General features: G+C 36.7%; 1 protein-coding gene across 5 annotated transcripts in view; it reads right to left on the bottom strand.

Moving 5' to 3' along the window:
• HYCC2 (hyccin PI4KA lipid kinase complex subunit 2) overlaps window positions 1-25,210 on the bottom strand; it is a 73,086-nt gene that overhangs the window by 40,661 nt on the left and 7,215 nt on the right. For 3 of the 5 annotated variants that reach the window (XM_068544675.1, XM_068544679.1, XM_068544677.1), the window contains exons 3-5: window positions 19,126-19,225; window positions 5,531-5,611; window positions 4,477-4,578 (exon numbers count right to left, since the gene is read on the bottom strand). In XM_068544675.1, coding sequence (XP_068400776.1) covers window positions 4,477-4,578; window positions 5,531-5,581 — 153 coding nt within the window. In that variant the 5' untranslated portion in view covers window positions 5,582-5,611; window positions 19,126-19,225. Of the gene's footprint in view, window positions 1-3,654; window positions 3,711-4,476; window positions 4,579-5,530; window positions 5,612-19,125; window positions 19,226-21,692; window positions 21,797-25,210 lie in introns of those variants that run through there. The other 2 variants (XM_068544678.1, XM_068544680.1) reach the window with 2 other exon arrangements.

Raw genomic sequence — 25,210 nt, 5'->3', positions numbered from 1 at the left:
TTTACATACCTAGTCTAGTTAACTACTAAGCTCTTTATATGAAATCACTCTCATAGGATTTAAAATATTAAAAAACGTTCCAACTCTCCCTTACACTGAAGTCTAGACCAGTCAGACAATTTGCCCAAGGTTACAGAAATTAGTAGCGGAGAAAGACACCAGAATTCAGATCTTCTGACACCAAGTTGATGGTCTCACTATACCGCATTTCTTACACCAGGATGGAAGTGGAGGAGGAGGTGAGCGTTGTTTAATTACAAATAGTGTAGTCCATGTAGTGCCAATAATGAAGTAATAAACTTTTGAAAATGGTCAACTGCTGGCAACTTTTTAAAGTACTGACAACAATATTCAGCTCCTTAGGACAATTAAACATTGTTGCTCTCATAAATTTATGTATTAAAAATATATGTCCATGTTTCAAATCTACTTTCCTCTTTAGTAAAAGACTCTAAAATTGCCTTCTCTAAATTTCATTGGCCATGGTACAATTACAATTTGTCTATGTTATAAAGACCTTATTTTCCTTCCTCAGCAGCAAGTACATTGGCATGTAGAGACTATATTTTAGTAAGCACTGCAAAGAAATACAGTTACCAAAATTATTACTCTGCTTTTTTTTAAAAGGAGGGAGGAGGAGTGGCTGGCAATCCAGTAAATTTTCATCAGCTCCACTGCAAAATAAGACTGTTAAAAACTTGCCAATGTGCTCTGTTAAAATCTTTAATTCTAAGCATATGTTATCATGCCATCATGTTCTCAATTTCTCAGTATCAGAAATGACCTCCCCTAAATGGCGCTATCACCCACAGCAAAAGGTGTTAAAAATCATTATCTCCTTAAAAAAAAGCTTAAGAATAATTTACACCTTCCCCAAACTTAGCAAATAGTTTTGACATGATAATTACTAAGAGGCATGCCATATGATGAATGCATTGAGAGCAGTTTGGGTGGAATAATGGAAACTGAACCCAAATATGAGTGGGTTAAAGAAAAAATATGAGGTGAGGAAACGGGCACAAGTAGACAGAGACTATGAATAAGCAATACTTTATAAAGTTCATTGGGAAGAAGGACAGAAAAATGGGGTAGATAATAAAATAGGAGGCAAATCAAAAAAGGTTTTTAAAAAAATGGAATATTGTTGTTTATCATATTCCTTTCATCAGAAAGGGAAAAAAAAAAATCAGTGACAGGGACTTCCCTGGTGGCACAGTGGTTAAGAATCTGCCTGCCAATGCAGGGTACATGGGTTCGAGCCCTGGTCCGAGAAGATCCCACATGCCACAGAGCAGCTAAGCCTGTGCGCCACAACTACTGAGCCTGCACTCTAGAGCCTGCGAGCCACAACTACTGAGCCTGCGTGCCACAACTACTGAAGTCCGCACGCCTAGAGCCCATGCTCCGCAACAAGAGAAGCCACCGCAATGAGAAGCCTGTGCACCACAATGAAGAGTAGCCCCTGCTCGCCACAACTAGAGAAAGCCCTCACACAGCAATGAAGACCCAACGTAGCCAAAAATAAACAAATAAAATAAATTAATTAAAAAAAAAACACTGCTGTTTTAAGAAAAAAAAAATCAGTGACAGAGGAAAGGGAGGGGATAACTGCAGTAGCAATCTTTGAGGTAGTTAGAGAAGATGGGATCCAGGCCTAAGTGGAAGAGATGGCCTTTGATACAACCTGAGACACTTCATCCACCGAACAGCAGAAATGGCAGGAGAGTGTGGGTAGAGATGCTGGTAGAGTGGTAGATTTGAATGGGAAAATAGAGTTTCCAACTATGTTCTTCTTCTATAATGACACAGAAGGCAAACTGAAAATGAGGAGGAAGGGCAGTAAGTGTGAGGAAAGAGAAGGTATAAAATGAACACTGGGACAGTGTACCAATGACATATTATGTGCTCATTTATGATTTTTAGTCCTGCATTTAAATGGAAAAAGTCAACAAAATTGTGTTTTTTCCAGGTACGTTCAACCACTCAGGTACAGGCATGAAGTGGATGGCTGGGTTTTATCCAGTGTTGAGATTTTGCCCAAAGAATATGAACTAAGGGAATGAAAGGCAAAGGAGCTCAGAATGTTTGCAAGGGAATGACTGTAATGATGGATCAAGAAAATTTAGCTAAGAAAAGAGGCAAGTGAGACATCTGAAGGAAGTGAGACATTTGAAGGGAGGCAGAAGGACAATCAAATCATAAAAAAGCAATAGGGTTAATGGTCTCCTTGAAGTGGAAGAACTGCTAGAGTGACTAAGGGATCTGGAAGGAGGGAAAGGAGAAAAATAAAGCAACATGTTGGTCTAGAGATTAAAACTTGAGCTGTAGTACAGGTTGGCCATGATATGTAATATTAAACTTCTTTGGGAATTCCCTGGTGGTCCAGTGGTTAGGACTCAGCGCTTTCACTGCCGTGGCCCGGGTTCGATCCCGGGTTGGGGAACTAAGATCTCCCAAGCTGTGCAATGTGGCACGGCCAAAAAACAAAACAAAACACAAAAAAAGAACTTCTAGGAAATATACTTTCTTAAGAACTTTTATGGCATTTAAGGCAAAATTGTTTCTTATTAAGTAAATAATACATTTATGTTTCAGAATATAACAAAATCAGAACTAAAAGGGTTCTCCTTCTAGAACTGAAGTCCAGAATTGCTTTGAGATTCTACGGAACTTAACACTCTGTTCTTCTGAAGTATGAACGCATGGTTAGAATCTTATGACCTGACAGGAGAAAGGATGGAAAGACAGACCTGCTCTAGTAACTGGCTGATTATAATGACTGCTGGGTCTTGAGCTTGAGTCTCTCAAGTTGTAATTTTTCTATTTCTAGCCTTGACAAAGTCTCACACATTAGTATTATGAAGTATGACAATATAAAGTGAGTTAATTCTTGTAATATCACAGCTTCCAAAGCATAAAAGAAAAAAAGGAAGCCAATACATTTTACATACTTGTGAGTCCTAATGAAAATGATAGCATTTTAGAATCTCATTTTGTATTTTACTATTCTTTTTTTTTCCCCGGTGATTTTTTTTTTTTTTTTTTTTTGGCCGCGTGGCTTGCGGGATCTCACTTCCCCAACCAGAGACTGAATCCGTGCCCTTGGCAGTGAAATCGTGGAGTCTCAACCACTGGACCGCCAGAGAATTCCATGTATTTCACTATTCTTCTAATCAATATTTATTAAGTGTTCATTACGCACATGATGAAATACTGGATTCTAGGGAATTAACAAATATATATGTTAACAGATATAGAATATACGACCACTGCCCATGAAGAGCTTACAATTTAAAGAGAAAGCATAAAACAAATGCATTTTAATAAGCAAAGCTTAATGTTAAGACAGTGCAAAACAAGGGATACATACATTCAATATTCACATAGAATTTTGAAAACTCCTGACCAAGAAGGATATGCATATATGTCCATTACCATACCTAAAGTTATAAAACATTCAAAAATACATAGCAAGAGAAAAAGAAGCAAATGAATCCTGCGGTTGCTGCTACAAATAGCAACAGATGCAAGCCCAACTGAGAGCCAATCCAAGTTTAGAAGATAGGAAAGAAAGAGGTCAATAAGCAAGCTTTTAGTGATAGTACAAAAATGAAGATGCACTTTAAGTTAAGCTGCTGGTTAGGAGATGATTACCTGAACTTCTTCAAACTCACTCCAGTACACAGCAGAGGCACTCTTGGAGGCTGTATCTGGGAAGATAAGAAGCTACTTTCCTGTGTGTTCCTTTCATTTCATTTTAAAGCATACATGACTCCAGTGGTGATAAAACTGTATGTCATACTGTTGTGTTAATGGAAAGATAATGTGTGTATTTTGCGTAAGTTAACACATAGAGCCAATAGCTGCACTTTTTTTCCCTTCTAGTACAGGCTAAATAATAGGAAACTGTTATTTTAAGTTTACTGATCCTGACTATTTAGGCTTTCGCTGATCATTTTCTTTTTTTTTTTTTTTTTTCGCTGATCATTTTCAAGCTAAACTTACAGCAGCATCATTTCATGTTACCAGTTTGACTGAATTCACTGATTAGAGTGATTACACATAGTTCTTTACTGTCAATAAAAGGACTGCAAACAATACTTAAAATTAATAAATCTCAATCAGTATATGGTTAAAATTTGGACTCCAGGAAAGGAAACATTCCAGAACAGGAAACAGAGAAAAGTTTCAAATTAAATAAATCTACTGAGATGGTGGTCACTCAAATCAAGAATCAAAACATACTGTCCTCAACAGGAACAAATTTAATCAAAACATTTAAAAATATGGAGAGGGAGGTCATGGGGAAAGCCAAAGCAACTATCAGAATGAAAAATAGCAGAAAGAAAGTTTTCCAGTCCCACTGGAAGGATTTTAAAAAAAGAAGGAAAACTGCAAAACTTACATGTATGTGTTTTAATGCACATATTTCATTATGTACTACATTAAAATTACTTTTCTTATAAACCTTCCTACCTCATTATTCGAATCTTGAATAACTTTATACAGGGCTGGTACCAGTGTTTTTTTCCGGTGTAAAGTTGCTGCATAATTGGTGATCTGAGTGTCAGGTAATGCCTAAAAGAAAACATCAAAGGAAACCAAAAGTGAACTTAATATTTGAGAAGTTAGAAACTTTATTTTGTATGAGTTTCTCTTGAAAAGATTTATAATTGAATCAACTAAGAAAAGTAAAAATAATTAATTTAAGAAATAACCATGAGAGCTAATAAATTAGTTAGGATGTTATACAATTCTTCTAACTACTCAACAATGAGAAATGATTAGAAATCACACATTACACCAAGATTTGCTGAAATGAGTCACCTTATAATCTGGTCTAAAAAATTAGTGTGCAATATATTCTTTTGTTTTTAATGAGGTGTGCATTTTTTTAAAGTCTTTTTATTGAATTTGGTACAATATTGCTTCAATTTTGCATTTTGGTTTTTTGGCCGCAAGGCATGTGGGATCTTAGCTCCCCGACCAGAGATCGAACCCACACCCCCTGCATTGGAAGGCGAAGCCGTAACCACTGGACCGCCAGGGATGTCCCTGAGTGTGGGATATATTTTAATTCTTGTATTTCATGTTCACAAAACACTTATTTCCGTAGTGTTTATAAATTATATAGTTTTCAATCAAATTAATGAGTGATTTTTTAATCACAGGAAATAAAAATATAAGGCACAAATCTCATTTCTGTGCCTTATTAAAGCTTGGAGGCTTCCCCTCTTTTATTGAATATATCTTAAAATTTATATATCACCTTATCAATCCATTGATATCAATCCATATCAATTATACTCCAAAGTAGCAAAAACAAGTTTACTAGCTTCATTTTCAAGTTACCTTCTAGCCATTATTCACATTAGTGCCTTTTTAAAGAGGTGCAGCTATAGAAACATGTTATTTCATATTTTGCCATTCCTACTTCATAACTTTTGTTTCAGTTTTTCCATGAACATGTATAACTGAATTACTGATATATAGAATCATATGACACATTCTTATCCTCAATCCAGTTTACCTTGAATTCTGATAACCATTCTTCCACAACGCCACGTTCAGATCCCAGCATCTTCTTCTACCTTCTATTCCTCTTTTCTCTCTGAAAGAAAAAGGCACTGAACTTGAGGACAGTGTTACTTACAGAAACTATCAAAGGTAAATGATGTGTGCCTTTCACTAAAGGAGAAACTCATCTAGTGTATATTTTAGATAAGGAGGTTTACTTTTAGACTAGTGTTCAATTAAAACAAAACTGTTTATAAGAAATAAGTTCTATTTTTAATGATACGTTTGAAATCTATTTTCCAATTATACTCCAAAGTAGCAAAAACAAGTTTACTAAGTAAAATCAAACTGCACATTACCCAAGACAAATGCACAGTCTATGCCTAGAGCTTTTACCAAGTATACAACTGGCACATACAACTGGAAAAAGTTATACATAATAGAACACTGTGACAGATCTTTACAAAGGTAAAAAAGTTAGAAATCAAGGGTCATATGTACAGCAAACTGATTTTAAACGTATATATATATAATATGAAATAAGGCCTTTGAAGGAGGTAGATTTATGTTTTCTAAAATGGAAAAATGGCCAGATAGAAAAAGCAAGTTGTACAACAGTATATAAGCTATAATAATTCCACTAAAAATTACATAAATGTGAAAAAGCTGGGAGGAAAAATATATATACTAAACTATTAAGTGTTGGCCTCTGAGGGAAGGATTACTGAGGATATTCTAATTATGTAACTTTGAAATGTAAAAAAAGAAAATTGGTATGTATTATTTTTTAAGTGAGACAAACAACAGAAGGTTTTTGGTTTTAAATTTAAGGTTCAAAAGGTAACCAAAAGAAAGAAGGAATTTCTTGGGCAGGGAGGGAAATGTCTCCAAAGCAACTGAAATGAAAGTTCCTTTATTAAAAAGACAATATGTGTCATATTCCATAATAAATTTCTATCTAAAAAAAAGAAATCAGATTTTCTAACCCCCCCCCATTCCCTACATATCCATATATAATGCACTATACCAAGTATTATGTAAGCGAGGAGTACAAAAAGGAGTAAGAAATGCCCCTTATTCTCAAGTAGCAAATGCTCTTAAGATGGACTGGTGGATTTATTCAAATAAATCGCAAGAGGAAAAAAGAGACAGCAGATTAAAAGATATGTTAAAAAAAGTCAAGAACCAAAGTATGAATCTTATTTGGACTCTGATTCAAACAATAAAAAAGAGCATAACACAATTGGAAAAGGTTAAACATGACTTATTACTTAATACTGGATGATACTAAATCAAGGAATTATGATAGGTTACTTTTATATTTGATAATGGTATTATAGTTAGGCTTTTTACTTATTTAGTTTTTAAATACAATTTATTTATTATTTTGGCCACACCATGTGGCACGTGGGATCTTAGTGCCCCAACCAGGGATCGAACTCGTCCCCCACGCCCCCCCACCCCACCCCGCCCCGGCAGTGGAAGCGTAGAATCTTAGCAACTGGACAGCCAGAGAAGTCCCTATAGTTAGGTTTTTTAAAATACTGTTTATCTCTTACAAGATTCACACTGAAATATTTACTGGTGAAATGATATCTGGGATTTGCTCTTTTTTTTTTAATATGTATATTTTAAAATTTATTCATTTTTGGCTGCATTGGGTCTTCGTTGCTGTACGCGGGCTTTCTCTAGTTGCGGAGAGCGTGGGCTACTCTTTGTTGTGGTGCTCGGGTTTCTCATTGCAGTGCTTTCTTCTGTTGCGAAGCACGGGCTCTAGAGCGCAGGCTCAGTAGTTGTGGCGCAGGGGCTTAGTTGCTCTGCAGCACGTGGGATCTTCCCGGACGAGGGCTCGAACCCGTGTCCCCTGCATTGGCAGGTGGATTCCTAACCACTGCACCACCAGGGAAGCCCTGGGACTTGCTTCAAAATAATCGGGATGAGGGTAGCCAAAGGAGGAGAGTGCACTGGGTATAGATAAAATATGACTGGTCGTAAGTTGATAACCACTGAAGCTAACTGGTATACAAGTTTCATTACACTATTCTCTCTACTTTGTTATAGGTTTGAAGTGTTCCATAATGAACTTCAAGGGGGAAAAAAAAGGATCGATGAACTAACTCTACATACAAATTATAATATACATGATATAAAACAACGTTCTTAACCTTTTTGCAGGGGGGCAAAAGCACAAAGTCACAGACCCCCTTTGATAGCTGAGCAAAACTATGTACTGATCCCTACTTCAGAAAAAGATAAATATGATGCCTGCATGTACATGATTTTACAAATAATTTCAGGAAGTTCACTGATTCACTAAAGCCCATTAATAGATATGGACTCCCAAGTTATAAACTCGTGAAGAAATGAGACTCTTAAAAATAACTTTATGAAATAGAGCACAACTACACTTCCTAATGATAATGTCCTTCAAAGAAGTCATTTTGTAAGGTTCCTCTATTTACTACAATGATTGTTCAAATCACTGTCAGAATTTTCTTTTTTTCTTTCAAGTACCAATTAGTTAAGTGGTACTAAATACTCTGTATAACCTAGTACTTCACCTAAAAATGGACTCCATGACATAATTATGATTACTGTGTATCTTACTCTATGCAAATTACACCTCTTTAAAAAAAATATAACTATAAAAAATAACACGCCTAGATCCATCGTACATTATAACTTTCAGTTATAAATAATGGGCTAAATATCCTAAGGCAGTTGCCCCTGGAAGCTTCTCAGAAAGAACCCAACGAGGCAACTGACCAAAAAGCAAAGGAAGGATTCAGTCAGAAATTCATCAATCCATTCCATAAATATTTCTTTCTCTCTTTCATTTATTATTATTTTTGGCTGTGTTGGATCTTAGTTGTGGCACGCGGGCTCTCTAGTTGTCCCGCAGCATGTGGGATCTTAGTTCCCTGACCAAGGATCGAACCCACATCCCCTGCATTGGAAGGCAGATTCTTAACCACTGGACCACCAGGGAAGTCCCCCATAAGTATTTCTTAAGCGAAAACTATATACCTGCCATTATGCTAGGAGCTGGAAATACAATGGTAAACAGAATCAGATGTAGACTCACTCTAATGGGGCACTTATCTAGTAGAGGAGTCTAAACACATTTTTGCAAAGAGATAAGGAGTAAGAAGGAAAGGTACATGAAAGCGTAAAACAAAGGAACCTAGTACTGACGAAGGTTTCTCTGAGGTAGCACTTAAACTGAGATATCAAAGATCAGTAGGAGTCAAGGGGAGTAGTGAAGGAACATTCTTGAAAGAGGGAACAGCATATAAAAAGGTTCTGTGGCAAGAAAATAACATAGGAAGATGTAGAATCTGAAAGAATATCCAAGTGGTTAGGAGCACAGACAGCAAGGGGCGAAGTTGAGGGCAGAGAGAGAGAGGCATGGGCTGATGTTATAATAAACAAGACCTTCTAGTCTACATTAAGTATGGAAAGTGACTGAGGATAAGATTAAAGGTTCGAAAGGCTTACCTGGCTATGATGTAGAGAACACTCTTTCAAAGCTAGCTACAAAATTCCCATTAGCAAGAAGACTAGGGGCTTCCCTGGTGGTGCAGTGGTTGGGAGTCTGCCTGCCAACGCAGGGGACACGCATTCGCGCCCTGGTCCGGGAGGATCCCACATGCCGCAGAGCAGCTAAGCCTGTGCACCACAACTACTGAGCCTGTGCTCTAGAGCCCGCGAGCCACAACTACTGAGTCCACGTATCACAACTACTGAAGCCCATACACCTACAGCCCATGCTCCGCAACAAGAGAAGCCACCGCAAGAAGTCCACGCACCGCAACCAAGAGTAGCCCCCGCTTGCCACAACTAGAGAAAGCCCGCACACAGCAACAAAGACCCAACGCAACCAAAAATAAATTAAAAAAAAAAAAAAAGAATTAGGTGAAGAATACAAACAGGAAATTCAAAAAAGAAAAAGAAAAAAAGAAGACTAAAAATATTCCAGGCTTGCTATATAGCACTTGCTCTGAGAGTTCCTACTAAGTCAAGTCAAGTCTCTGGAAGTTAAAAAAAAAAGAAACCTACATAGCTACTGATAATAAAAATGGTTTTTATTTACAAAGTACCTGAAAAATAAAGTAGGTTCCATTTTTATTAAGCTTCAAATAAAGTATAAAAAGTTAAAGCAATGCCCACATTATTTTCTCCGGAAATAATTTTTTTAGGGATAAATTTTAACATTTGAATCTCCCTTTAATAGTTCCCTTTTATCCCAAGTCTCTTATGAAAGTATAAACAAAAGGGGCTGTTTTGTTGATATTACTTACAACATCTCCTTCTACCACCTCATTATCGCTAATGAGTTCAGCAGGCCACAAGATTGAGGAAAAATAGACTGAATTTTACGTCCTCTTTGAGAAGTACTCCAGAAAAGGAGGTAAATACTTTCAATAAATATACTACCATGTAAAGACGAAAACCACAATTTCATTCTAGTGGTGACAGAAAGGACTTATCTTCCAAAATAAACAAAATAGGAACTTAAAAAAAAAACACAAAACTCCTTTATTTCCACTGCTGAATTTTAATAATGATTGATTTTTGGTTTTTATTTACTGGAAACTTAAAAAGCTATTCTTCCTCTGTACCCCAACTATTACCTCTAATTTTACAAATATCCTTAGCTATAAATATGAATAGTTGATATTCAATTATTAAATAATTTTAAAAGTTATTATAAATAGTATATATCTACTAAAAAAAGGAACTTAACCTAACTACCTCCCCCACCCACAAAGATAAACAGAGTTAACCATTTGGTATGTATTTTTCTTCACATATATGTTTGCGTATATGCATGTATATGTGTGTGTATACAGTTTAAATATAGTTGTGTTCATTGTACATAGTATTCTATAATTGCTTTTTCAATTGTCAAAAATATATGAAAGACCTATAGTTCAAGCTCATTCTTTTTTTTTTAAACATCTTTATTGGAGTATAATTGCTTTACAATGGTGTGTTAGTTTCTGCTCTATAACAAAGTGAATCAGTCATACATATACATATATTCCCGCATCTCCTCCCTCCTGCATCTCCCTCCCTCCCACCCTCCCCAGCCCACCCCCCCAGGCGGTCACAAAGCACAGAGCTGATCTCCCTGCGCTATGCGGTTGCTCCCCACTAGCTATCTATTTTACGTTTGGTAGTGTATATATGTCCATGCCACTCTCTCACTTTGTCACATCTTACCCTTCCCCCTCCCCATATCCTCAAGTCCATTCTCTAGTAGGTCTGTGTCTTTATTCCCATCCTGCCACTAGGTTCTTCATGACCCTTTTTTTTTTTTTATCCCTTAGATTCCATATGTATGTGTTAGCATACTGTATTTGTTTTTCTCTTTCTGACTTACTTCACTCTGTATGACAGACTCTAACTCCATCCACCTCACTACAAATACCTCCATTTCATTTCTTTTTATGGCTGAGTAATATTCCATTGTATATATGTGTCACATCTTCTTTATCCATTCATCCGATGATGGACACTTAGGTTGCTTCCATGTCCTGGCTACTGTAAAGAGCTGCAATGAACATTTTGGTACATGACTCTTTTTGAGTTATGGTTTTCTCAGGGTATATGCCCAGTAGTGGGATTGCTGGGTCATATGGTAGTTCTATTTTTAGTTTTTTAAGGAACCTCCATACTGTTCTCCATAGTGGCTGTATCAATTTACATTCCCACCAATAGTGCAAGAGTGTTCCCTTTTCTCCACACCCTCTCCAGCATTTCTTGTTTCTAGATTTTTTGATGATGGCCATTCTGACTGGTGTGAGATGATATCTCATTGTAGTTTTGATTTGCATTTCTCTAATGATTAATGATGTTGAGCATTCTTTCATGTATTTGTTGGCAATCTGTATATCTTCTTTGGAGAAATGTCTATTTAGGTCTTCTGCCCATTTTTGGATTGGGTTGTTTATTTTTTTGTTATTGAGCTGCATGCAAGCTCATTCTTTTTAACGGGTGTAATTAATTATAAGTCTAATCCCATGACTTATTTAATTATTTACTAATAAACAAATCTGTTTTCAACTTCTTTATATTACAAAAACATGCTGCAATACACATCCCTGTACATACTTATGTATTTGTATTGTTATCTTCTGTAGTATAAATTCTAAAACTTGAATTTGAATTTTTAAGGTCACAGGATATAAATATTATTAATAGCATATCCAAATACAAATAAATTCTCAAAACCATAATCCATGATATAATTTTAAAGAGCATATGCTTGTTACATATACAAAATAATTTCTTCCTGCTCTATTTATAAAGTTAATACCTTAGCACTGAAATCTAAAAAATTCTAAATATAAATACCTCAATTTTTCTACATTTGTTAATATCATGTATATGACTTTTAAAACTAGGACAACAAAAATCGGTATCAGAACATTTGAGTGAGTACTAGTTACCAAAACATTAAAAATTTAATACACAGAATGCTGTAATGTATTTGAAAGAGACATGGCAAAAAAGATACCACAATATATTTTACTGTATTTTAAAAATCACTCTGCTTGTTTAGTAAAGGCTTGAATCTTCTAAAGTTAAAAACCACATTTATAGTTTACTCTTTAAACAACCTGAAAGTTATTTTAGAATGCAATATGAGATCAAGATCTAACAATGTTTTCTCCCAATAAAAACTGTTTTCTCAGTTGTTCTAATACCTTGTTTGCGTGTCCATTTTTTTCTGACTTGAAACGCTATTTTTATCATATACTAAAAGTCCCACGTATATTTGGAACTATTTCTGAGCTACTTTACCCATTAATTTTGTACCGGGGCTATAATATTTTAATTACTGTGGCTTTATAATGCACTTTATAATAGTACAAGTCCCATACTAATTATTTTTCCTAAAAATGTATTTTATTATTATTGCCTGCTTATTCTTCCAGGTGAATATTAGACTTCTAACGATAAGTTTCTTTCCCATACTCCATCCTTATTGGAATTAAATTTACAAATTAATTTCAAGTGACATCTTCACATAATTGAGTTATCCAATACAGAAGCATGGCACTGCTCTTTATTAAAAATCTTCTTTTAGGAACTCCCTGGTGGTCCAGTGGTTAAGACTCCACGCTCCCAATGCAGGGGGCCCGGGTTTGATTCCTGGTCAGGGAACTAGATCCCACGTGCTGCAACTAAAAGATCCTGCGTGTCGCAATGAAGACCTGGCGCAGCCAAATAAATAAATTTTTTTTTAATAAAAATCTTTTATATGTCTGTATAAATTTTGTGTTTTCTTCATATAGATCAACACATTCAAATTAAGTTGATTCCTAAGTATAATCTTCTGTGGACAACTGTTTCCAGACCCATTGCAGATACCAAAATCCAACAATACTCAAGTCCCAGAGCTGGCCCTCCCTATCAGTAGATTCAACCAACTATGCAGTGTGTAGCACTGCATGTATTGATATTTATTGAAAAGAAATCTGAGTATAAATGGACATGCACAGTTCAAACCAGTGTTGTTCAAGGGTTAAAAGTTTATATTTTCCTGCTGCGACTGTGATTCTTTTTCATTATTTCAAACTAGCTGTTGTTACACACATAAAAATAAACACTTTTTAAAAAAATCAAAACGAACAAGTTTTTAGATAAATATTTAAAATACTGAAAATGGCTTAAATTAAGATTTCTATGTTTTAGGAAAAATTTATAAACTAATAAGTTATCTTTTTACTAACTAAAATGGATTAGAAGATGTTTTAAATGTTGACTACATTATAGAAAGGGATAAGAAAAAGCAAGTACAATTAATCAAAAAAGTTTTTCAAATTCTTTACAAAAAACATCAGCACAGCTCTTAAAATAAAAAAGAAAACCAAACATTATTTTTTGAAAGAAACACAAAATTTTTAAATGTGATATATACTGCATCAGAATCCCTATCTGATATAGGGCCTGGAATATGTGTTTTGAAAAAGTTTCCCAAGTAATCCTGATGACCACCCTTCAGTTGAAAAAAAAAAAAGTATCACATCCAGGTTAAATTTCTTATTTTAAATTCCTGTATGATCTCTCCTATAACCACAAATTTGGCACATCAAATCACTTTAGTTTCTACCAATACCATTTTTTAAATGACTGCAAGTTAATTAACTTTAGATAGAAGAACATAGTGGTGTTAATAATAATTATAACCAAAACACTAACATATTTCCCCAATTTTATGATACTAATTTTTTTTTTAATCTTTTTTTTTTAAATTTTAATTAATTTATTTTTTTGGCTGTATTGGGTCTTTGTTTCTGTGCAAGGGCTTTCTCTAGTTGTGGCAAGCGGGGGCCACTCTTCATCGCGATGCGCGGGCCTCTCACTATCGCGGCCTCTCTTGTTGCGGAGCACAGGCTCCAGACGTGCAGGCTCAGTAGTTGTGGCTCACGGGCCTCGTTGCTCCGCGGCATGTGGGATCTTCCCAGACCAGGGCTCGAACCCGTGTCCCCTGCATTGGCAGACAGATTCTCAACCACTGCGCCACCAGGGAAGCCCATGATACTAATTTTAAGACAGTAATTTATTAACAAATTTAAGTAGGAAGTAAGACACAATCCTTTATTAAAATGAAACAAAATGTTTAAAGGGTAAGAGCATAAGCATATCCATATAATCACATATGACTTAAAAATTATCCTTGGGCTTCCCTGGTGTCACAGTGGTTAAGAATCCGCCTGCCAATGCAGGGGACACGGGTTCGAGCCCTGGTCGGGGAAGATCCCCCATGCTGCGGAGCAACTAAGCCCGTGCACCACAACTACTGAGCCTGCATGCCACAACTACTGAGCCCACGTGCCACAACTACTATAGCCTGCGCGCCTAGAGCCCGTGCTCCGCAACAAGAGAAGCCACTGCAATGAGAAGTCCGAGCATGGCAACGGAGAGTAGCCCCAGCTCCCCGTAACTAGAGAAAGCCCGTGCGCAGCAACGAAGACCCAAGGCAGCCAAAAATAAATAAATAAATAAATAAAATAAATTTTTTAAAAACCCCTTACTTAAAAAAATAAAATAAAATAAAATCTATGGTTGAAAAATGTAACGTGGTCCCTTTCTTATAGCTCATACTTCTCCCCCACCACAGCTTCCTATGTTCTGGCCATATTCTCATTTCAGTTTCTCTAGAGCTTCATGCACACCTTCACCCCAGGGATTCTGTGTGGACTGTTCCAGCCTAGAATGCTGTCCTACAATCGCTATTTAAATAAATGGCTCCTTCCAATCCTGTTAATCTCAGCAGGCCTTTCTTGACCACTTTATCTAAAAAGGAGCCCTTTCTCCCTTCTCCAGTATTTTCCATTCCAACAAATATGGTTCATTTCCTTCCCAGGGTTTTGGATTTTATACCTTGTATATTAAACCTTATTACTTATTGTCTATCTTTCCCATCAGGTCACAAATTCCATGAGAACAGGGTCCTTTTCTGTTCTGCTAGCATTTGAGGGCTCACTATGGACTCAATGCTAACAAGTATATTATGGCATCTAGACATATGACAGGTACTTAATGTATATTCGTTGAATCAATGAACCACATAGCTTGTATGACCTTGGACAAATCGCTTAAACCCTTTGGGCTTAAGCGGTCACTACAGGTCACTACAGGTCACTACAATGATAAATTACTTTCTAAATCTAAAACCATATAAATATATTTTAGTACCTTCATTTGGAAAACAGAACAGTACTAGTTACAGAGAAATTTTTTAAATATATGTTTTTTAACTAGAATCAGCATCTTTTAGTATTTAGAGGTAGCTATGAACACAGTTATAAACATACAGCAAGCCCTCTTTTTATTTAAACAGACAATATGGAATTCTGAAAATCATTTCTTCTACTGTTACACCCATCCCATCATCTGATGTATAAAAGCTGTATTTATTTATTTGTTTATTTATTTTATTTATTTATTTATTTTAACATCTTTATTGGAGTATAATTGTTTTACAATGGTGTGTTAGTTTCTGCTTTACAACAAAGTGAATCAGCTATACATATACATATATCCCCATATCTCCTCCCTCTTGCGTCTCCCTCCCACCCTCCCTATCCCACCCCTCTAGGGTGTCATAAAGCACCGAGCTGATCTCACTGATCTCCCTGTGCTATGCGGCTGCTTCCCACTAGCTATCTATTTTACATTTGGTAGTATATGTAAGTCCATGCCACTCTCTCACTTCGTCCCAGCTTACCCTTCCCCCTCCCTATGTCCTCAAGTCCATTCTCTACATCTGCGTCTTTATTCCTGTCCTGCCCCTAGGTTCTTCAGAACCTTTTTTTTTTTTTTTAGATTCCATATATATGTGTTAGTATACAGTATTTGTTTTTCTTTCTGACTTACTTCACTCTGTATGACAGACTCTAACTCCATCCACCTCACTACAAATACCTCCATTTCGTTTCTTTTTATGGCTGAGTAATAGTCCATTGTATATATGTGCCACATCTTTATCCATTCATCTGTTGATGGACACTTAGGTTGCTTCCATGTCCTGGCTATTGTAAACAGAGCTGCAATGAACATTGTGGTACATGACTCTTTTTGAATTACTGTTTTCTCAGGGTATATGCCCAGCAGTGGGATTGCTAGGTCGTATGGTAGTTCTATTTTTAGTTTAAAAGCTATATTTAAAGGCAAAAGTCAAGCTGATATTCTAGCATGCAGATCAATTCAGGCCCATATTGCCTCACTTCCAGAGTATGAAACAAAATAAAGAGGATATCACAGAAAATGATTATCTTTTGGGTGACCATGGTAATGGCAACCTTTATTAGCAAGCCCTGAATAAAACATAATGAAAAAAATAATAAAGTGCCGGAACATGATCTGAAAGAGGTCAATAACTACTTGCCAGGAAGCAAACTCACAGTACTTGCACAAGTACAGTAAGTTCTCCATTAACAACACTGGTAAAAATTGTGTCTTAACTGATAGTCAGCATATATATTCTTTTTTAGGAATTGTCAATTTAGAGAGAAACAGTATATAACAGGCAGTATGGCCTAATGGTTAATGAAACTTAAAAGCTTTTGCACAGCAAAGGAAGCCATAAACAAGACCAAAAGACAACCCTCAGAATGGGAGAAAATATTTGCAAATGAAGCAACTGACAAAGGATTAATCTCCAAGATTTACAAGCAGCTCATGCAACTCAATAACAAAAAAACAAACAACCCAATCCAAAAATGGGCAGAAGACCTAAATAGACATTTCTCCAAAGAAGATATACAGATTGCCAACAGATACATGAAAGAATGCTCAACATCATTAATCATTAGAGAAATGCAAATCAAAACTACAATGAGATATCATCTCACACCGGTCAGAATGGCCACCATCAAAAAATCTAGAAACAAGAAATGCTGGAGAGGGTGTGGAGAAAAGGGAACACTCTTGCACTGTTGGTGGGGATGCAAATTGATACAGCCACTATGTATGGAGTTTCCTTAAAAAACTAAAAATAGAACTACCATACAACCCAGCAATCCCACTACTGGGCATATACCCTGAGAAAACCATAATTCAAAAAGAGTCATGTACCAAAATGTTCATTGCAGCTCTATTTACAATAGCCAGGACATGGAAGCAACCTAAGTGTCCATCATCGGATGAATGGATAAAGAAGATGTGGCACATATATACAATGGAATATTACTCAGCCATAAAAAGAAACGAAATGGAGGTATTTGCAGTGAGGTGGATGGAGTTAGAGTCTGTCACACAGAGTGAAGTAAGTCAGAAAGAGAAAAACAAATACAGTATGCTAACACATATATATGGAATCTAAGGGAAAAAAAAAAAAGGTCATGAAGAACCTAGTGGCAAGACGGGAATAAAGACACAGACCTACTAGAGAATGGACTTGAGGATATGGGGAGAGGGAGGGGTAAGATGTGACAGTGTGAGAGAGCGGCATGGACATATATACACTACCAAATGTAAAATAGATAGCTAGTGGGAAGCAGCCGCAGAGCACAGGGAGATCAGCTGGGTGCTTTGTGACCACCTAGAGGGGTGGGATAGGGAGGGTGGGAGGGAGGGAGACGCAAGAGGGAAGAGATATGGGAACATATGTATATGTATAACTGATTCACTTTGTTATAAAGCAGAAAGTAACACACCATTGTAAAGCAATTATACTCCAATAAAGATGTTAAAAAAAAAAAAGAAAAAGAGTACAGGCTCTTGCTCTAGACTGCCTGAGTTCGAATTCCACCTCCATGACCTACAAGTTGTGTTTCCTTGGGAAAGTTACTTACCTAACCTGTGGCCTCAAATCCCTCATTTATAAAATGGGGATAATATAAGTACCTATGTCAAAGTTTTTTTTTTTAAAGATTAAATAAATTAACACATCAGTGAGCAAAATTATGATAACTGCTCTCAAGGGTTTCTAATGGACCAAAATTATTGTATAAACAAACCTATACAATTATCAGGGCAACATATGACAGTAAAAAAATGGCTATGCTACTGCAAATTTTCAAACTAGGTCAACAACTATCTAGATATTTCAAGGTATCAGTCAGAAACAAAGCACTTAACATGTGCTATTACTGTATTGTAAATACCAAATTCCCTAAGGAAAAAACTAGAGCTACACTGTCCAGTTAGTTTTAATTAATTAAAAAAAAATAAAATTTAAAAATCAATTCCTGGGAATTCCCTGGTGGGCCAGTGGTTAAGACTGCGTTTCCACTGCAGGGGGCCTGGGTTCAATCCCTGATTGGGGAACTAAGATCCCATAAGCCACGTGGCACAGCCAAAAAATTGGAAAAAAAAAAACCTAACATTGTATTAAAAAGAAAAAAAATCGGGCTTCCCTGGTGGCGCAGTGGTTGAGAATCTGCCTGCCAATGCAGGGGACACGGGTTCGAGCCCTGGTCTGGGAAGATCCCACATGCCGCGGAGCAACTGGGCCTGTGAGCCACAATTACTGAGCCTGCGCGTCTGGAGCCTGTGCTCCGCAACAAGAGAGGCCGCGACAGTGAGAGGCCCGCGCACCGCGATGAAGAGCGGCCCCCGCTTGCCGCAACTAGAGAAAGCCCTCGCACAGAAACGAAGACCCAACACAGCCATAAATAAATAAATTAATTAATTTAAAAAAAAAAAAAAGCAGGATTAACCTTTCAAAAAAAAAAAAAGAAAAAAAATCAATTCCTTAGTTTCACTAGCCACATTTCAAGCACTTAGTAGCTACATGTGGCTAGTGTCTCCCATATTGGACAGCACAGAGGTAGAACACAGACATTATCAAAGAAATTCTATGATCAGCTCTAATCTAGATGTAGCTAGATAATACAATTATGCTGAGTAAACTCAGTAATTCAAGAGCTGTAAAATTTAGGTAACAAAAAAGTTAAAAGACACAACTATTAAAAAGGAAACACTTCCAAAAGTAAAATTCAAAGGCAATAATTAAGATGTGACTATTCTCCTAGGTAAAACTGCTTAATATATAGAAGCTACCCACCAAAAATTACCAAAAATTCTAACATGTCTAACTATGGGAACTTCATTCTTTATCCTTTAAAAAGTTAAATTCTATAATTTTACCTCTGTTCTAAGATCAGTGTTCCAATGGAGGAGGTGGCACAGGAATGCGGCAGAGTTCAAGTGTGGGATTCATTTGTTGAGACTTAAATGTTTTCCAACTCTATAAAAAATGAAAACGAAAAACTGTGAACAGTGAGAGAGAATATCCTCAAGAATGCAATATAAAGGAGAAAGAACAATTTTGAAAAGGCATTTATAATATAGTTTATCTAATTTTAAAAATAATTGGGATTATTTTTAAGTTTTCTATAATAACTAGGCTATACTTATGTACCATTATCAAACCTATTTTAGAAAACATTAGATTTGGAAAAAAGAAGTCTGAGTTTTAGTTTCAAATTTACCATTAAATATCTGTAAAGACTTCGAGTAAGTTAAATTTTCTGGAGCCTCACCTGAAAAATCTACAAAAATAAGTACTTTCCAGCCAAAAATTCTATGAATCCAACTTTTGAAACATATTACAGTGATCTCACACACACATACACACACACACACATGCAACGATCATTAAAATTTTAATATGCACTATAAAACCAAGCTTAAATAAGTATCAATGGCTACATTATAATTTCGGATGAGTTTCACAGACTGAAAATTTTATCATTTTGAGAAAGAACATAGAAAATGCTGTTACTTGAACTTTTGGCACAAAAAATATTAAAAATCATTTTCAAATTGATAAAAGTATACTTTTCTCATAAAGTAATAACTATTATCATGTAGTTGCTGACCACATTATACTCTACTTCTTTGATTCAAAACTTATCACAACTTTAAAAGCTAAAACACCAGAAGAAAATTAGCATTTTAAAATATGTTCATTAACAAAACATTTTTTAATACAAAGAATACTGCAATAATATTCTCTCGGAGTTAAACGACATTATCATTGTAAAGTCTCCAATGTTTTCCAAACTGAAGATGTGTCAGGACCTCCTACTCCAACCATCTCGTATATACTGGGCTATCCCATGGGATTTTTATTTCATGAGAAGTTCTGCAGTGGGGAAAAAACTTGAAAAGGACTAGCAAGTTTTCTCTATTAGTCTCTAGAAAGATACACAAGAAATTGGTGACACTCTGGGAAGGGGCAGCTGGTGTCAAGGAGACTGTCTTTTTGTACCTTGGGAATTTGGAACCACCAAGACAATCACCAGATTTTGAAGCAGTGCAGGCAGGCAGACTTGAGAGCTATGCTGGGAAGACTGTCTCTGACAGTCTTTCAAGGCTAAGGATACAGATACTAGGCTCTCAATTAAGGAAGAAGCCAAAACAAAACAAGAAAACCCAACAGTGCAAATGACAGGAAAACCGAGCCATTCAGAGTATGTTCTTTAACCACAACCAAAGTAACCTAGAGATCATTAACAACAATTAATAAATAAAAACCTTAAAAAACCCCAACTACCTGGAAATTTTAAGTTATACTTCTAAATAATCTATGGGTCAAAGAAGGTATTAAAACCAAAATTAGGGACTTCCCTGGCAGTCTAGTGGTTAAGACTCCACACTCCCAATGCAGGAGGCACAGATTTGATCCCTGGTCGGGAAACTAAGATCCCACATGCTGCACAGCGCAGCCAAAAAAACCCAAAAAACAACCAAAATTAGTAAAAATGCCGAACTCAATGCTAAGAAAGATATATTAAAGCTTGTGGGATGTAGCTGTAGCCTTATTTCATATGTAGAAAGTTCTTACTTTGCATGTATTAAGCAAAGACATAGTTCCTATATGCATTTAGGAGTTTCAGTTAACCTGGTACCTTGCAAAGCTAAGATTGCCTATATTAGCAGAGAGGCTGAAAAAAAAAATCAGTGGTTTTATCTATTGACAGATATCTATCTCTAGAGGTCAGAGAAGATAGCAAATGAGTGAAACAGAAAACAAGCACACAATAGAGGGAAAAAATCAACAAAGTCAAAAGTTGGTTCTTTGGGACTTCCCTGGTGGTCCAATGGTTAAGAATCCGCCTTCCAATGCAGTGGATGTGGGTTCGATCCCTGGTCAAGGAACTAAGATCCCACAGGCCACGGGGCAACTAAGCCTGTGCGCTCTAGAGCCTGAGCACCGCAACCAGAGAGAAGCCCGCGCGCACCGCAACAGAAGATCCTGCATGCCGCAACAAAGACCCCGCGTGCCACAACTAAGACCTGACGCAGCCAAATAAATTATAAAATATTAAAAAAAAAAGTTGGTTCTTTGAAAAGATTAATAAAATTGACAAACCCCTAGTAATACTCATTAGAGAAAACACAAATTACTATGAAATTTTTAGACATCAAAAAGACAAGAAGTTATGATAAACTTTATGCCAATAAATGTGACACTTAGCATGAAATGAACACATTTCTTGAAAAATACAAATAACCAACACTGAAAGACACAGAATATCCATACAGCGTCATGGATATTAAAGAAATGTAATCTATTATTAAAAATCTTTCCATAAAGAAAATCTCAAGTGCAGATGGTTTCACCAGTGGATTTTCCCAAAAAGTTAAGGAGGAAACACCACCAAGGTTGTACAAGTGTCACAGTCAATGATAAAACATTGAAAACTTACTTTCTGAGGTTGAAAACAAGAAAGAGGGACTTCACTAGAGGTCCAGTGGTTAAGACTCCACGCTTCCACTGCAGGGGGCGCGGGTTTGATCCCTGGTCAGGGAACTAAGATCCCACATTTCACCGATTGCCGCCAAAAAAAAAGAAGAAGAAAGAGATAACCATTATCACCACTTCTATTCAACACTGTGCTGGAGGACCTGGCTACTATAGCAAGTCAAGAAAAAGATATAAGAATAATAACCAGAAAAGAAAAAAGGTCATTATTTAGAGATGATATTATTATTAATAGACAATATGAATATGTACCAAGAAAATTCAGAAGATTCTGCAGACTAATTATTAGAATTAATAAGTGAATTTATCTAGGTTTCTGGATAAAAGGCTAATATATAAAAATCAATTATATTTCTGTAAACTAGTGTTTTTTAAAAACACAACTTCAGGCTTCCCTGGTGGCACAGTGGTTAACAATTCGCCTGCCAATGCAGGGGACACGGGTTCAAGCCCTGGTCTGGGAAGATCCCATATGCCGTGAAGCAACTGAGCCCATGCACCACAACTACTGAGTCTGTGCTCTACAGCCCACGAGCCACAACTACTGAGCCCATGTGCCACAACTACTGGAGCCCACGCGCCTAGAGCCTGTGCTCTGCAACAAGAGAAGCCACCACAATGAGAAGCCCACGCACCACAACGAAGAGTGGCAGCCGCTCGCCGCAACCAGAGAAAAGACCGTGCACAGCAGCGAAGACCCAACACAGCCAAAAACAATAAGTAAATAAAATAAAATAATCAAATAAATAAATTAAAGAAAATAAAAACACAACTTTCAACAGCATTTTTTTAAAAAAGAAAGAAATCTAACAAAAGATGTGCAAGACCACTACACTGAAAACAAGAAAACATTTTTGAGAGAATTTAAGGGTCTAAATAAATTGAAGGACATACCATGTTCACAGGTTGGAGACTCATAGTAAAAATGTCAATTCTCCCCCAATTGATTTCTACTTTCAAAGCTATCATAATCAAAATCCCCCTCTTCTCCTTTTAAAGAGAAATTGACAAGCTGATTCTGAAATCTCTAGGGAACTACAAGGAGCCAAGAATAGTCAAAGCAACCTTGAAAAACAACAAAAATTGGAGGACTATACTGTAAAATATTAAGACCTGTTATAAAGCCATAGTAATTAACTGTACAAGTATAGTAACTAAAACTTACCAATGAAAAAATAGAGCCTAGAAAGTCACACACAAATAAGACTATTTATGACAAAGGCAAATTGCAGTGCAGTTGGGAAAAGACATTCTTTTAAATAAAAGACGCTGGGTCAACTGGATATCCCTATAGAAAATAATGAGTGTATCATGATCTCTAACTTTACATAACTCAACAAAAGTAAATTCCAAATAGAATGCAGGTCTAAATGTGAAAGTAAACAAACAAAAAACCATAGCAAAACATCTTTGTGTCCTTGAAGCAGGCAAATATTTTTTAAGCAAACACAAAAAGCACTAACCATAACCATAACAACAACGATAAATTGGACTGTACCAAACCTGTCATCAAAAGAAACTGAGAGAGTGAAAAGGCAAGCCAAAGACCAGAAGAAATCAACAATACCTACCACCGATACCTAGAGAGAGATGTGACTGCCTGGTGGGGGGGGGGGGGGGGTTGGGCAGGAAAACTGTAAGATCCATAACTTCTCCAGGACTGGGAGGACGTCTCAGATGTATCTGTATTCCCAGTTCCTGGGACAGGGCTTAGCACAGTTAGCACTTAGTTCATGACTACTGAGTGAAGGGCCTAACAGCAACAAGCAGTCAGTCAGCGGCAGACTCAGCAGAGGAGACAGGCAGCAAGTATGGCAAAGACTACTAGTTCCCATCCGATAGAGATCCACACCTCCACCCCCAATGATCTAGTCTATACAATCAGCTAAAGCCATTTCTGACCCTGACTTATAGCTAAGTATGGCCAAATGACTAAGTTCTGGTCAATGAGATCAGACAAAATACTGTGTAGGGAATTCTAGAAAGGCTTCTTTCCTTCTTTTTTTTTGGTCATCCACATGTGGCTTGCAGGATCTTAATTCCCCAACCAGGGATTGAACTCGGGCCCACGGCAGTGAAAGCATGGAGTCCTAACCACTGGACTTCCAGGGAAGTCCCTAGAAAGTTTTCTTAAAAGATGGAAGGTATGCCCCTTTTGTCCTCTGCCTTTCTTCCTCCTTCCTTCTGCCTAGATCATGGATGTGATAGTTGGATATCCAGCAACCATTCTGTGATCTTCAGAATAGAAACCACATGCTAAGGTTGGCAAAGGCAAGAGAGAAGGAGACTGGGTCCTTGACAAGTCTATGGGGTTGCCGTACCAGTCTTAAGACTATTTCTGAATTTGTTTTTACAAGACAAAGAAATGAACTACTATCTTATTTAAGCAACGGTTATTTCTTATGTCTGTTTCTAGCAGCCAAACACAATTCCTACCTGATAAGGTAAGAAAGAGACTGCAGGAACAAATTTATGGTCTAAGATGCCAACAAGCCATCTCAGTTATGCTTCAATTTAATGCTAATAATAAAGTGTTTAGGATATTCCACTGAAATTGGGGTGGTGGGGATGTAGGAAGCAAGACTGACCAAAGAATCTACTCTGTGAAGGTGCACCACCATTACAGTTCAGACAGAGGGGTGTTTATAATAGTTCAGTACACTGACAAGATTTCATAATGCAGTACTATAATTTCTTGCCAACACTTGGGAGTTATGTTCTAGAAAAGTAATGTGGCTTACTGTGACTGGCCAAAACCAAATTATATGAAAATGAGAGGTTAGGAAAAATAAACAGTTTAAAGGAAGATGTTAAATCAGCTGTTTAAAACCTGCTCAAATAAAAACCCAGTGAACTTTCTACAGATTAACCTCCTTCAAGTTTTCAGGAAACACTACTGTAGCACAACAGTTAGATAAGGTTGATTCTCCCACATATTATGTACATTATTCTACTTCATGAAGATTTTGAACCTGTCCTTCTTGGCTTGCTATTTAATGTCTTTGGTACTTGTGTTTTTACTTTTATTTGTTAGATCTCAGCAAAAATTTTCAAATTCTTATAGTGACTGTGTCATTTTTTGGACTGTTGTTCATCCTTACATTAAGAAAATAGAAAATAATCTGATCTCTCTGTGGACTATTGTTATAGACTGAATTTTTGTGTCTCCCCAAAATTCATATACTGAAATGCTAACCCCCAGTGTGATGGTATTAGGAGGTGGGGCCTTTGGGAGGTGATTAGGTCATGAGGGTAGTGCTCTCATGAATGGGATTAGTGACCTTATAAAAGAGATCCCCAGAGAGCTCTCTCACATGTTATAACACAATGAGAATGTAGCCATCTCGGAAATAGGAAGTGGGTCCCTAGTTGACACAAAATTTTCTGGCACCTTGATCTTGGACTTCCCAAGTTCAAGAACTGTGAGAAATAGAAGTTTGTTGTTTAAACCACCCAGTCTAT

This window comes from Eschrichtius robustus, chromosome 5, assembly GCF_028021215.1.
Source record: "Eschrichtius robustus isolate mEscRob2 chromosome 5, mEscRob2.pri, whole genome shotgun sequence".
Taxonomy (NCBI): domain Eukaryota; kingdom Metazoa; phylum Chordata; class Mammalia; order Artiodactyla; family Eschrichtiidae; genus Eschrichtius; species Eschrichtius robustus.
This window is presented reverse-complemented; position numbering and strand designations above follow the sequence as displayed.